This window comes from Lethenteron reissneri, chromosome 49 (assembly GCF_015708825.2).
Source record: "Lethenteron reissneri isolate LAM-NWPU_2019-01 chromosome 49, ASM1570882v1, whole genome shotgun sequence".
Lineage (NCBI taxonomy): Eukaryota > Metazoa > Chordata > Hyperoartia > Petromyzontiformes > Petromyzontidae > Lethenteron > Lethenteron reissneri.
The window spans coordinates 10,870,708-10,884,746 of record NC_083827.1 but is presented as its reverse complement, the minus strand read 5'-3'; the positions used below and the strand labels follow the sequence as shown (position 1 = coordinate 10,884,746).

Below are 14,039 nucleotides of genomic sequence, written 5' to 3'. Positions count from 1 at the left end.
CGCGGCAAGGCCTTTGTCTGAGGACTTTCTGTATCCAACAGCTACGGACGCCACAAACCCACTGCACTTTGACCTCCTGAAAAGAGACTCGCGATTTCCATTAAAGCACCCACTGGCAATTACTGCGACTGCTGGTGGTGCTAAACGCTTTATTTGATAAGAATAAGAAATAATAATGTATGCATGGAACTTACGTTTTGGGTAAAGGGCCATTGCTAGAATTCACAGTCAATGTGAAAAATATCAATATCTTAAATACGTGTTATTTAATTATGCAGTGTTTGACCACAGCTTATAAGATAAAGGAAGCTCAGGATTTATGCTGTAAATTAATGTGAAGTTACATATGTCTTCTTGGTTCTTTCGGTAAAGTCACGTAGAAGGGAAGTAATAAAATAATAAAAATAATAAAAATAAAACATAATAAAATAATTCTCACGACGTTTCGGCCACAACGCAAGTAGCCATCCTCAGGTGAAACCAGGTCTGGCGAGGCGACAGCGTCTGAATGAAACAGCACACGGGCTTGGAGCATATATATAAGCTGGGTTGGAAGGGGGGGGCGCCTTGACAAAAGAATTTGCATATCAAGAGGAATCCAGCATATCCATGGTTTCACCTGAGGACGGCTACTTGCGTTGTGGCCGAAACGTCGTGAGAATTATTTTATGTTTTATTTTTATTATTTTATTACTTCCCTTCTATGTGACTTTACCGAAAGAACCAAGAAGATGAATCCCTGCAGTCACGAAAGCTTTAAATCGAAAGTTACATATGTCATTTGGATAAGTAATATTTTACAAAAGAATTAATAGATTAATATGTAGTGCTAAAAGGGAAAAGTACTGTGTTTATGGGAAGAGTTTTGTGAAAGTTCTTATTTTAAAAAGGATACCTATCCGATTTACAGGCACCCTCTGTTGACTTTTTAGGCCATTTGCAGAAAGGGCATTAAAGAAGACAAAAGTAAACTCTGCCGTACAATGGCCAACGACTAGTGCTGCAATAAACATGTTTATTGAGATTACAAAAAGAATGGAGAATAATGAGCTGCTGTAACCCCCACTGATCTTATCAGCCGAGTTATGAAATGTACCTATTATGTTTTAAGCGCTCAAGGTTGGGTAGGAGTGAGCACAAAATTTAACGACCGAGCTGATCGCAGCTGTGCTGTGCTCACTGTGATGAAAGATTGTGAAGCGGCAAGAGAGATGAACAGAGTGCGATTGCTGGTATCATGAGGAGCAATGCGCTGATTATGTCCCAATTCAAAACACTGTCACTGCTCGCTTAGGCCTGCATACAATTCCGCAGGGTTTATATTTGTGCACATTTATTGTGAAATAAGTGTGGGGTTCAAGGGATTATTAAACAAACACTCACTGGAGAGAGAAACACAACTCCATACCTGGGAGGGGAAAGTGGATGTAATGGCATATAAAGGATTAATTAAACTGGGGTGGGTGGGGGCACTAATGGGGATGCTAAGCTGATTGTCGGAGGCACCTGAGGGGGCATTCAAGGGCTCTTCAACAGAAAAGCAGAGCACGTACTGCAATTCCTCATGAGAGAGTGAGGGTATACCTATAGATGGACACGGGGATTTATTCGTGTTATGCACCCAGAGGTAATTAAACAAGAGAGGGGCACAACAGCAGTCAAGCAGCTCCTAGGGGTAGGTGTGATGGCACCAACAACAATGCTCGAGATTGCTTAAGAGGGGGCAGGCGAGGGGTGACCCGTCACTGGGGGGAGAGCTGGCAAGGGAGTATAAGGTGCCGGAATGCACTACAAACCGTGCGTGTACACATCTAGCGGGCGTCATAGGGATCACTGCGTGAAAGATTAAGTTTTATATGCACCAGCGTACTGCAGTGGCTCACATGTACACTTTGTTATCAGTGGCTTTATATGCCGTAACGTACTGCAGTACAGTACCTTCTACGTAGGCATCACTGTAGGCAATACGGATTGTTCGTCATCAAGTCGGGTGACCATTTTTATTTTAAATTCGTTCCACGTATTTGTGCTGTGTAAGAAAATTTGCTCGAAAGAGTTGTATAAAGGCCATACATAAGGAGCATGCTCAATGCAATCTCTAATGGTAAAAGGATGACACCAGCACACAAGGGCGTGCTTTGTATATTATGTCAAAAGGGTGCATGTCGGTTTTCAGTAGGTTAGAAAGTCTGCGTTTGGGAGGTGACTAATCAGTGCTCTACAACAAGAAAATTTGGTTAATAATTACTTTCGTTTAGACTTAATTTCTATCCCATTATAACTCAGTGTTAAACAAGAAAATGCAAATCAAGCTTGGCCCTCCTGTGCAAATGTGCACAATATAGTTGGCTCGTACCAAGACAGATGGCATGAGAGTTCCCTCCAAGTGTACAAAAAAAAAGTCCTACAACAAATTTAGAAAATAACCTGCTCCTCCTAAAATTGATTAGGAGCACACACAAGTTGTAAACGAGCTGTGTAAACAAAGTTTAGCCGTAGGGCATATCACACGAGGAAGGCGCAGTGCTTTTGCCGAGCACAGGGAAGAGATGAAGCTTGAAAAAATGCACCTCCTCCCCCACAGGCTCCTAGCACCCCTCCCCCATCTTGCCACATGTGCTCAGACAGATGGGCCCAGAGCTCCCCATTGATCGCACTGCGTTAACGTCACATGGTCGGCACATGCACGCATCCACACACACACAGCCCGGCTGCCGGCCGGCCCCGTAGAATTTGCATCGCCATTATTTGAGCATGGGCCATTTTTTTGGCAGCCCATTCAAGCAGCTGCATGTCCGACACTTAGGGGACACGCTTTTGCAAGGTTCGAACAAAGGGCCCGGGGAGCCAAGAGCCCGTTAGCATTACAACGCCTCGCGCACCATTTTGGCTTCGCTGCACAGACAAATACAAGGAGGCAGTGACAGTTACAAGTGGACTTTCTCTCCCCTTTTGATGAAAATGTTTTTGTATGATATTAAGTATTGCCCTTATCCATGTCCCCTGTTCGATGTTGTAGATGTGTGTGTACCAGCTGGTAAAGTGCATGAACTTGAGGGGTCGAGTGATATATTTTTTTTAAAGCCAGAGCAGCGGCAACATTTCTGCAGCTACTGTATCCTGCGCCTGTGGTGTGATTCGCTGGTCAACAGAAAGGCATTTTCCACGAGTTGGCAAATAAGAGAAAAATACATAGAAAACAGCAGTTTGAACATTTCTCCACTAAATATTGGCGGAAACCGCCTGTCTGCCGATATATGAATCAGACCCTCTATCTGTACGCATAATCAAATTACAGAGTACATCATTTCAGTCCACAAGTTATTAGCACACTAATCATCTATGAATCTAAAACATTAAGCACATACACTCGACAGCAGGCCAAAAGAAAGCATTAGCGACTTCACAATATAAGCCATTGGCATTACCAACTAACCTAAATCGGTCTGACAAGACACTGCTGACCCAAAATTCAATTAGAATTGGGGTATATTGGAACGACCTTAAAATAATCTGCCTTAATTCTCACTGCCAGAAACAAATTAACAGGAAAAGGTAATAACCAATTTGTAGGGCAAGGAATTCATCTTACAATATTTTCTGTATCCCTTTATAATCCCTTGACTCAACGATCCAGGATTCTTTCCTTGGTTGTGATAAAATATGAGCGTGTTGCTTGCTAACGCACATTACTGTTAACATGAATCAGCTGAGAAAAATTAACCCCGCAGGCACAACAAATGCCAATGTGCAACGGTAATACTAATAGAGCTTAAATACAAGAAATATTTACTTACTAATAACTAGCAAAAATCTGCTTTTTTAATAAATGTTTTCTATAAGTTTGGCTGGGTGTGGTGGTATATGTCTGTATTCCACCAACATTGAGCAGGGTGGAAGATTAACGCAGGGATGGTGCATGACCACACGCAGCAGGGAAATGAGGGCCTGCATGGGGCAGCAGGTGTTTGACAAGCTATCCTCACGCAGCTTATTTCCCCCACACATTAGTCTCCCTGAAGAACCTCAAAGCAGATACTCCACTCTACTGCTTGAAGGATATTGTTTACAAAGCTCGTGTAACTGCATGGCTGTTAATATGACGAACTTTGATGAATATTAATCGCAGTGATCTTAATATTTATTTCTATTAATGTCCATGTTTCATTGAATGATTGAGATTATGAACGTTATTTTTCCGACTTCTTGAGTGCATTCGTGAGCACTTAAATTGTTGGCCTTTCTGTAGTTTTTCATTTTCTTAATTGTTTGAACTGTGCCAATTTATGTACCCTATAAAAGATCACCATCATATGTATTACCAAAGTTTATAATGCATTGTTATGGTGGATTTTGAATAAATTAAGACAAGAGGTCTGCTTTACCACGTAAAACGAAGTCACATTTCAGTCGCCACCCTATGGGCCTTATGGACATAATTTATACTCAAAGTCAAAGCAGGTGCACAGTTGCCAGCTCAAACCAAATATTATGCTGGGAAATATTTATCCAGTATCCATTAGCAGAGGAACCAAAATGTTATTGATTTTTACATGCTAAAACAAATCCACGTGTGTTTATTTATAATAGTTATGGTAATTACATACTTTTCTCAACCTGCAAGTAATCATGGTTACTCAAGACAATTAACCCTTTCTTTTTCCAGACACTGGCTGTAATGTCAGCTGCACATGCCAATGCCATCGGCTCCTCCTGTGGCCCTCCCAAGAAGACGGCCCCACACGTGTACAAGCATGAACAGCAGGACCGAAACATCCCTATGGGTGTTTAACCATTACAACGCATCTTACAGAAAAACAACTGTTTACATGGGATTAATTTGTGCACTGTGGGAGGCTAAAAGGTGCTGTTAACTGCATTTGTGAAGAAGCCAGGGCTTGTAATCTTGCTCAATGGAACCTATGGACCATGAACCCCATTGGTCCCTTAGCATTTATTATTACTTCAGTCACCTCCACGGTGGTCAGAGCACCTCTTCAAGCAATGTTTAATGACTCCTTTTGTAGCACGTTATAAACATTAAAATGAGCTCTAAAACTCACAAATCTCATTGACAACAGAAAAACCTCAACCTTCATCAGTAACATTGCCTTCTAACAGTGATAGATAAAATAGGGTAACCTTTAAGGCAAAAGTCCTTCTTTGGTTAATAAATTATATGGAAAGTTTGACTGACGAATACTTGCAGATTGCAATTACACATTATGGTGCCTTGAGGAAATAAGACATTTTCATAAAGTTGGCGAATTAACAGTTTTCCTTCATAATTCAAGTGGAGTGCTCTGCTCAGCTTAGCAACCTTCACTTGGTTAAAGTAAATAACATCCAGTTTGAAATCGTATCGGCTCATTTCTCAGCCCTTCAATTCTCCAGGGTTTATAAAACCATGTTGTGGGCAGTCAATCAAACAAAATCATAAGTTAATATGGTATTCGTGCCATTCTTATCATGTAAGGCTATCAGGAAAAAAAAAGTCTGCAGTAGTTTCTCTCAATTTCAACATTTGTGGGTAATTTTTCTAATTTGGAAAGTTTGGACTATGACACCAGCATAAATGGTCTACTATTTTTTTATAACAAATAGGCATCTTTAATGTTAGCTGTGAACATAGGCACTTCTGTATGCATAATACATCCACACTATCATAAATACACCCGCAGTATTAATCATGGCAGCAATGGGGCTCGAACCATGAATCTCTGCAAACAGGGGTAAATTCCGCCATGTCACTTATAGAGATGATGTCGCCAACTTTGGGAATGTGGAATTTATATGAACGGCTCAGAGCTGCCATCACAGATAATTGCTCCTCCATTGCTCATTTGAGGGGAAACGTCGTGTGAATGTGTAAACGTAGCTGACACGTGCCACCTGAATTTCACACTTCTCGCACCGCGCCCTGGGCACTCCTACCTCTCACTTCTCCCCGTTTCACAACTTCCTGGCTCGATGTGACCACATAAAAGCAAAACTAATTAATTATCAGAGCCCCCCTAATTATATCCACACTGTAGCATATTTGGCAATTTCAGGGCAAGGAATGCTTTTTATGACACTTTATAACTGTGGCTCGGGACATTTTATTTTAGGAGTACAGATGCTTTAAGCTTTCGAAGAGGAGCCCAATAAACCTGTACTCCTACGAAATAGTCTTTTGCAGATCGTATACCTGCAATGCCAAACCGGTTATTTCACAAAACGGCAGTGTCTGCTGTCAATGCCAATGTTATAACAACACAGGTGCCGGTCGTTTGGCTGAGCAGAAGAAAACGCCAGTGATAATTGCAAGGAGGTGCTTTACAGGAGCCTGGGTATAGGAGGGGTTAATGTTCTGTGTAGTTATTTTCCCTTTGGTCTTTGAAAAGTTTTCCTACACAACAGGACAGTCATAAATTAAGAGTCAACATTGTACAACGTGTATACATTTGTGTCTTGTAGTGGCGTTACAATCAATTGCTGTTATTTATTGGCTGTGGCAAATTCCATATTTATTTGCAGGGCTAATATCTGTGGCCATTTTATCTCATCCACCTCCTCTTTTTCCAGTGTCACACAGCTTGTTTCTATTACTTGAAAGGCATCTCATCTCCTTTCGACTGAAGTCACGCACCCATATGTCGTTTTCAAGCAACAGTCGTGGCTTAAATAAGTAAACCAGCGAAATGCAACTTAAAAATCCAGTGCCGCCCATGTACTATACACGTTTAAAAAGTAGCAAACTGTGCTCAGTGTACAGTTACGCTGATTTCAACCTCACATTTGTCCCTGCATGTCCTTTTTTTGGAAGGATGACACCACAAATCTTTTAAGACAGATTGATGAGTGAATTTTGACTGTAAACTCTCTCAAGCCATTCTCTGTAATGTTTAGTAGCGCTGCAATGATGGCAGTAATGATAACATGACTTCAGTGATAGTGCAGGAAGTTTAAAAATACACTGCATACTCCAGTATTGGAATTAACAAATTACTGTAGTGGATAATATTTAGTTGTTTTAGGTTCATATGCTCCTCATTAACAACCCTTTAAAGTAAATTTCACCCATGATCAATTCACTGAAGCATGAAGGCTTCCCAAAGCTGTTGCCATCCTGCGATGCAACAATCCACCGTTGCCTGCGCACGGGCTGATTTGTCACTCCAACTCCTCAGTGGACATCCTCAGGCACATTTTATCCCTTGGTTGCCACTCCATCGTTACGCTTCATTGTCAATGTAACCCTAAAAGTATTACCTTTTTAAAAGTTAGTTCTTTCCTGCTCAAATGTGAACAAATAAGTTATCTCTTGACTTAAAGCTTTCGTGACTGCAGGAATTCACATTCGTTGGGTCTTTTGGTAAAGTCACGTAGATAGGTTGAAAGAAAACAACAAAAAACTATGACGTTTCGATCACAACACAAGCGATCGTCATCAGGAGAAAAGAAAACGATCGCTTGTGTTGTGATCGAAACGTCGTAGTTTTTGGTTATTTTCTTTCAACCTATCTACACGACTTTATCGAAAGACCCAAAGAATATAAATAAGTTATCCTTTTATTCTTAAAGCATTAGCCAGTGATGTAAATAACATGATCAGCACCAGAAGAATGAAGCACTAATTAAACTGCCAACCAGAATATAAACTCGCTACCATTCAATTTGTATGCTATAACCACGGTGCCAAAATGCTGAAATAGGTATCCATGAAGCAATTATAAAACATAATTAAACCATGGCAATTATCATGGCAATACATACTTCGTATTCATTGATGATTTATAGACTAGACAAAACTCTGCCCACAGGGAATTGAGAAAACATACAACATACCTGTGATAATAGGGTTGCACAGTGCAAGCTTGTCAGCCTTGCAACAATACACCCTTCTACAGACAATGACTCGCAGCTCTCCAAAACAAGTCATGCACAGAGCACACCTAAACGTGATGTTATCAGGTTTATAAAGGTGGGGAGTGCTCCTATGTGTCTAAGCTTGAGAAAGATTGGTCTGGAGAATGAATAAAGAAAAAAAACAGGAATTACCATTCTCACCTTTCCTCACTTTCTTTTGCAGCTTAAGAGTGTCTGAAGACTTCTTCTTAATCTCTTGTCGTACGCGCTTGTACTCTGATCAGGGATAAAACGTAAAAGTCAAGGGAGGCACGATTTATTTGTTATCATCAATTAAAAATGTCCAAACTTAATTTAAATATAGAATAACACATTAATGCTCAATAATGCAAGTGCATTGCAGATAGTTAATGCAAACAACTCATACGGACTTTCTCAAGTTGTTCCGATGGTGAGGCTGTAAATGGACTTTTTTTATGAAGCCGAGTAAGGCAGGTGATGCCATGGATGGTTCTGCAGTTGGCCCATACACAGTGGACTTGCATTCTCACCCAACCTTGTGGGCTCTGCAGTTTCCAGCCATTCTATGAAGCGATGGTCTATGAAGCGATGGTCTATGAAGCGATGGACTTTCTCTAAAAATTGTGGAACCACGCAGGCCCAGGAATAGCTCGAACACAATATGGGTCCAGACTACGTTAAATGGTTGAGTCATGAGCAAGCTCACCGCTGGGACATGTGTATTGTTATCACAACTAAATTGGCCTCTAATATTAACAATGGTTTATAAGCAGATTCAGTCGAGTTCCGAGTTCCGTGTATCCTCTTGGATTACGAGTTGCAAGCTGCTCAGACTATCCCATTTCTAAACAAGCTGGAAAGTAAGCTGAGTAAAGAAACCTCCACATTGTTAAGAAATTTAAATGTGAAAATACCTTTCCCATATACGAACACTCACTAATCACATTGATACATAGCATAACACACTTGTGGTAGCAAGTTGGGGCATGCCAGCCATTTTATTCGAATTGAGCACATTTCTGTATTCGTTAAGTCTCGCTTGCTGAATTAAAAGGCTGGTGTGCCCCAAATTGTTATCACAAGTGTTCACATAAAGTGATATAAGCTTCATATAAATAATAAAATCTCTTAAAGAAAGTATTTCATTGTCCATCTTCACAAAAACAATAAAGATCTGGACATTCGTATTTGTAAGCCGAGTGGTAAAGTTTATTTCAATTGGTTTATCGTTTTGTGGTTTTCGTGCATATGTGAAATGCTATTGAAAGCATTGATGTAAATATAAGAAATATTTCTGGGTTACCGGCTCCCTTAAAAAAATACTAAAATAATAACTGAATGATTCCTATAATAATGTTCTGCATATATAATGGCAATGACTGTGGTTGGGCCTGAAAGAACTCATTCTCCATGCACCCCCTGAGCACACAGCAATCACGCAATTAAGGAATTAAATGAGCACACTGCACGCTCACGTGCCACATCAAAGCTAAAGCCCAAATAAAATACTGAAAGCGCTGCACCAAGATGAGATTTGATTCCCTGTGGCACTGGGCTGCGAAATCTGTGAGCTGCCAATGCAGAGGACGTCAGTAAATCTCCAGCTCTTGGGGATGGGCAGGACCATTCCACAGATCAGTGGAAAGACGTTAACTCCTTCGTCTGGTATGCAGGAGGTTGTGGGTTCGATCCCGATCCTGACACCAATATATTTGGAGATGTTCTTCCCATTGTTGCGTGGATTTTTCTGCGGGCCCTCTGGTTTGTATTTCCACATTGAGAAACATGCGTTTAGAGCATTTGGCTGCTATACATTTCCACGCGATAAGCCACTTTGTAGAGCTATAAATTGTGGCCAGGTGGCTTCATAAAAATAGCTATATAGCTCAGTGGGCCTTACCTGGTAAAATAAAAAATATTATTTGGTTCTTTCGGTAAAGTCACGTAGATAAAAAATAATAAAAAATAATGTGAATTAAAATAATAAAATTTAAATAATAAAAACACTGATGTAGACTGCTGCCTGGTTATTAATCGTAGTGAGTGTACTGGAAGTCTATAATGTAGACTGTAGCCTGGTTCTTAAGCTGGTGAGCGTATTGGCAGTCTATGATGTAGACTTATTCTGGTTCTTTCAGTAATAAAAATACAATTTCTAATAAAAAAGAAAACAAAAACCACATGTTTTTTTACGTGACTTTACCGAAAGAACTAAAGAATATGAATTCCTGCAGTCACGAAAGTTTTAAGTAAAAAAATAAAAATAGTTTAGTTGATAGTTTTTACAACCACATGCTCTCCTCTCTGAACAACGCGTCGCACAAGGACACCGATTATAACGCAGCTGCATTCATGAACGGAGGCCGTGACCACTTCCAGCTACCATCTGGGACTCCCCTCTGACAACCACGCCCAGTGGCAGCATCAGCATAAAATAAAGTCGACTGGCCTACGAGAGCGTATGTTGAACCATCGGATGAAGAGTAGAAGTAAAAGCACCTGTGTTATTTCTACCGAGTCGGCCAGTGCGTGTTGACGCAAGGCAAAGTTATCTGGAAAATATTTTCACAAAATGAAAAATCTGTCACTTTAATATATGCCGGGCAAGTATCAACCGATTTGGAGGTGGGCTTGGTGTGAAACACCCACCTGCAGAGCTATTAGATGGCTAGTATATGACAGTGCATAAAATATGTGGTTGACATTTCTACAAATTGAGCGTCACCCATAACACCGAGTTGTTGTTTTTTTGTCTGGTTTCTTCCAAAACTCGAAAAGGGATTCGATCAACCACCAAAGCCTGACCCTGTAACACTCGGTTGAGACTTTAAAGGACTCTTACCAGAACAACAAAATAGGCATCTAATTCATAAGCAAACGGTGTCAACGAGAGGAGGGTATTCACCTTTGGCATGGTCCTTATCCAGCTGGTTAGCACTCCTCTTCCAATCCTCAATTTTGTCTTGTAGCGGAGAGACCAGACTTTCCATTAGGGCTCTGAAAATGACAGCACAACAATGTCACGGCTTCCTGTGTAGGCAAATGCTCGACAGCAGCAATAGCCACTACCAACCAATATGCAGCAGTTATGTCACCACAGGGCCAGAGCCAGGATAGGTACACTTTGAAGCTACCTATATGTATGTAAAATGTCTTTCGCACAGCACATAGCTAACCATGCTAAATTAAGTTGCGGGTAATAAAGTATTAAAAGCTCACTAGCAGGCCATTATAGGATGAACCCATATGTAAAGGATTTGACAAATAGAATAGCGATACTCTAACACAGTCATCACAAACTCCAAATGCTACTCAGTGTAGTTAAGAGTTAGCCAAGATTTAGCAGTGTTGCTTTCAGCATTATACTTGACAGTACACCAACCAATCCTATAACACAGTTGGGTGGCCAATTTAGAGTACATCAAACAGGATCAAATCAGTGCTTGTGAAGCACATGTACATATGAAGCACTTGAAACACTCACACCGAATAAACTTACTCTAATGTAACTAAAAGACAGGCATAACAAGAGACTGACATTGCACATAAAAAAATATGAGAAAAATAATAGATTAATGAATCAAATATTGACCAAGAATCATGACAATCCATTGAATTAAGCGGGGATGAATCATGATGTGCCTATTAGCTATGAACTCCTTGCCTGCGTCAACAGATATTGAGACACAACCTAAACAAACTCGACGCTCATCTCAACAACATTTTCTAAGGGCGTATGTGAGGAATACATGCAACTAATCCAAGCATAACACAGACCCTAGCCTTTTATTTTACAATAGCTCATCCCACCACTATGACTCAGCCGAGTGCAAAAGGGTTCTCCTGTTTAAGGATTGCGTGACGACACTTTGAAGTGGGACACGGCACCATGTCACCTTAAGTGACACAATGCTTTTTTTATATTTAACGTGTTCCCTCATTTTATGAACAATAATGTTCGTCCTTTATAATGTTAATAAGGTTATGGAAGGCATCAGAAGGATGTCTAAGAGCTTCTGGAGCACACGGTTGCACCAATTGTGTAGTGTAGCCTTCTTTCCCACCACACACTCAGACAACCCCAGTGCCAACCCCCCACTTAAACACCCAGCACTCCTGTGCAGAAGCGACATGAATATGGTTCATGGATTATTATTACTTATTAGATTAATGTCATTATGATTATGTTTTACAAGCACTTGTAGAGAACCCGTTGCTCGGCAACAGAAATTAAGACGCCTGTCATTTTCACTCTTCTCACAATCCTGTAGTCTGAAAAATAAGTATAGTGAGGATGTTTTATTATATTTTTTAGGATTTAAAGTATATTCTCCCAAACTAATTCAATTAATATCACAAATATAACGTTTAGAGCAATTTTAAATGAACCGTGTCAGTATTCTGTATTCGTCACTCCCACCTATCCGATGTCACTATATATCGTCGTCTTCAGCTGTTTCAGCTGAATTCAATGTTTATTTGTGACACGGACATCCCGTTTAGCCAGTTACCAAGCTAGTTTTGGTGGCAACGGCTCACAGACACTAATAAGAGCCATTATTGAGGTGGAGAAGAGCCCAGCCAGCAGCCAGCCAAGAGACTGGAGGCATAGATTATTTTAATGGTATAATGTGAGGCAGCACTCAATAAAATTCGGGTGATTTTAGACAGCTTTAAAAAAAGAGTAAATTAACAAAGAAACGTTTTGTTTAAATGCATATATAATTATAACACGAATTCCATTAAACAATGTCTTCCTGATGAAAGCAGCAGTTGCTTTCACAAGTAAAATACTGAACTGGTTTCAACTTTACCGAATCTCATAAGTAGGGTGTGGTCTACTCAGTAAATATTATTTATTAACCTGATTTTATGGGATAGAGCCACCCACAAATACTGTGGGACCTTAAATATAGCTACAGCCAACAGCAAAAAAACACTCTTAAAACAACTCTCTCTCTTTCTGAGGCAAGACTCAATAACAAGAAGGACAAATATTCGGAAGGGATGGGTGCAGAGCAGCTGGAGAGCTGCTCCACTCCTCCATGCTCCAAGCCTCCTCTGAGAAGGGTCCGTGTTTACCGCCAGCCACTCGTTGCGCAATATTCTCGGGGGTCTCCGTGACCTAGTTTCATGGCCCAGTTTTAATCTAGCCGGTTGCACCATCGCCAGTAGTGGCGATGACCACCACCCCCAACCCCCCTCCAGGTTGAGGCGAAAGCAGCACAGAGTACGGCTTACACTAGGGAACGCGCGCGTGGTGCTTTGTGCGTACGTACGTTGACACTTGTCTGAGCTTCGACTCGATGCTACGGTGTCTGATGCACACCCTGGTGAGGGCCGAGCCGATCTCTCGCGTCGAGCCTGCAGACAGACAGAGAGAAGCACACGTGTTAACGAGAGAACACGTGTCCCTGTTTGTAATGTTAACATCAACATTGGTGGGATAAATGCAGCCCGGCAGTGCAGACCACACCACCCCACTGTGTACTCTGCCGACATTAGGTGCTTTACTCTTTGGTTCTTTTGGTAAAGTCACGTGGGTATAAAATAAAATAAATCACGACCTTTTGGGCGCAACACAAGCGTCAATCATCAGGTGGGAAACCATGGTCTGCTGCTGAGGCAGACTGTTTTAAAAGGTTTGAAATGGGTGTAGCTCAAGGGTCATAAAGAAGTGGCTGGGGCTAGTGATGTTAATGTGAGAAATAAGCATGTAAATGTAAGATAGGAGAGCGGCCTCCTCGACGAGGGAGTGCAACCCAACGGGTGCAATCCAAAGGTCCTGCGAGCATGAGAGTGCAATCCAAAGGCATGAGAGTGTAATGCAACGGACATGTGAGCATGAGAGATATAAGAGAGAGGCATAGAGAGAGACACAGAGAGTCTAAATAACAGCTGACATAGGCAGGTAGGATGGAAACAGTCAGTTAAGACTTTACCTGGTTAATAACGTCCTTCCAATGATTGCTCAGCTTAGATGCTTTACCATGAGCTCTTATCCCTACGGTCAGTAAAGCTAACCGTGTATGTTCGGTATATTTTTTTACATGATATATGGGAGTGGTGGCAGAGTGGTGAGTGCAATGCACATGGATCCCGGTGGCCTCAGATTCCTGGCCATTTCCACCATTGGTTCAAGGCCACCAACAGGAGCATAATATGCC

The 14,039-nt window shown here is 41.1% G+C and overlaps 1 protein-coding gene across 1 annotated transcript in view; it reads right to left on the bottom strand.

Annotated features, from left to right (window-relative positions):
- LOC133354937 (protein MTSS 2-like) overlaps positions 1-14,039 on the bottom strand; it is a 77,174-nt gene that overhangs the window by 37,195 nt on the left and 25,940 nt on the right. The window contains 3 exon segments of the mRNA XM_061572139.1: positions 8,053-8,127; positions 10,778-10,869; positions 13,152-13,236. Coding sequence (XP_061428123.1) covers positions 8,053-8,127; positions 10,778-10,869; positions 13,152-13,236 — 252 coding nt within the window.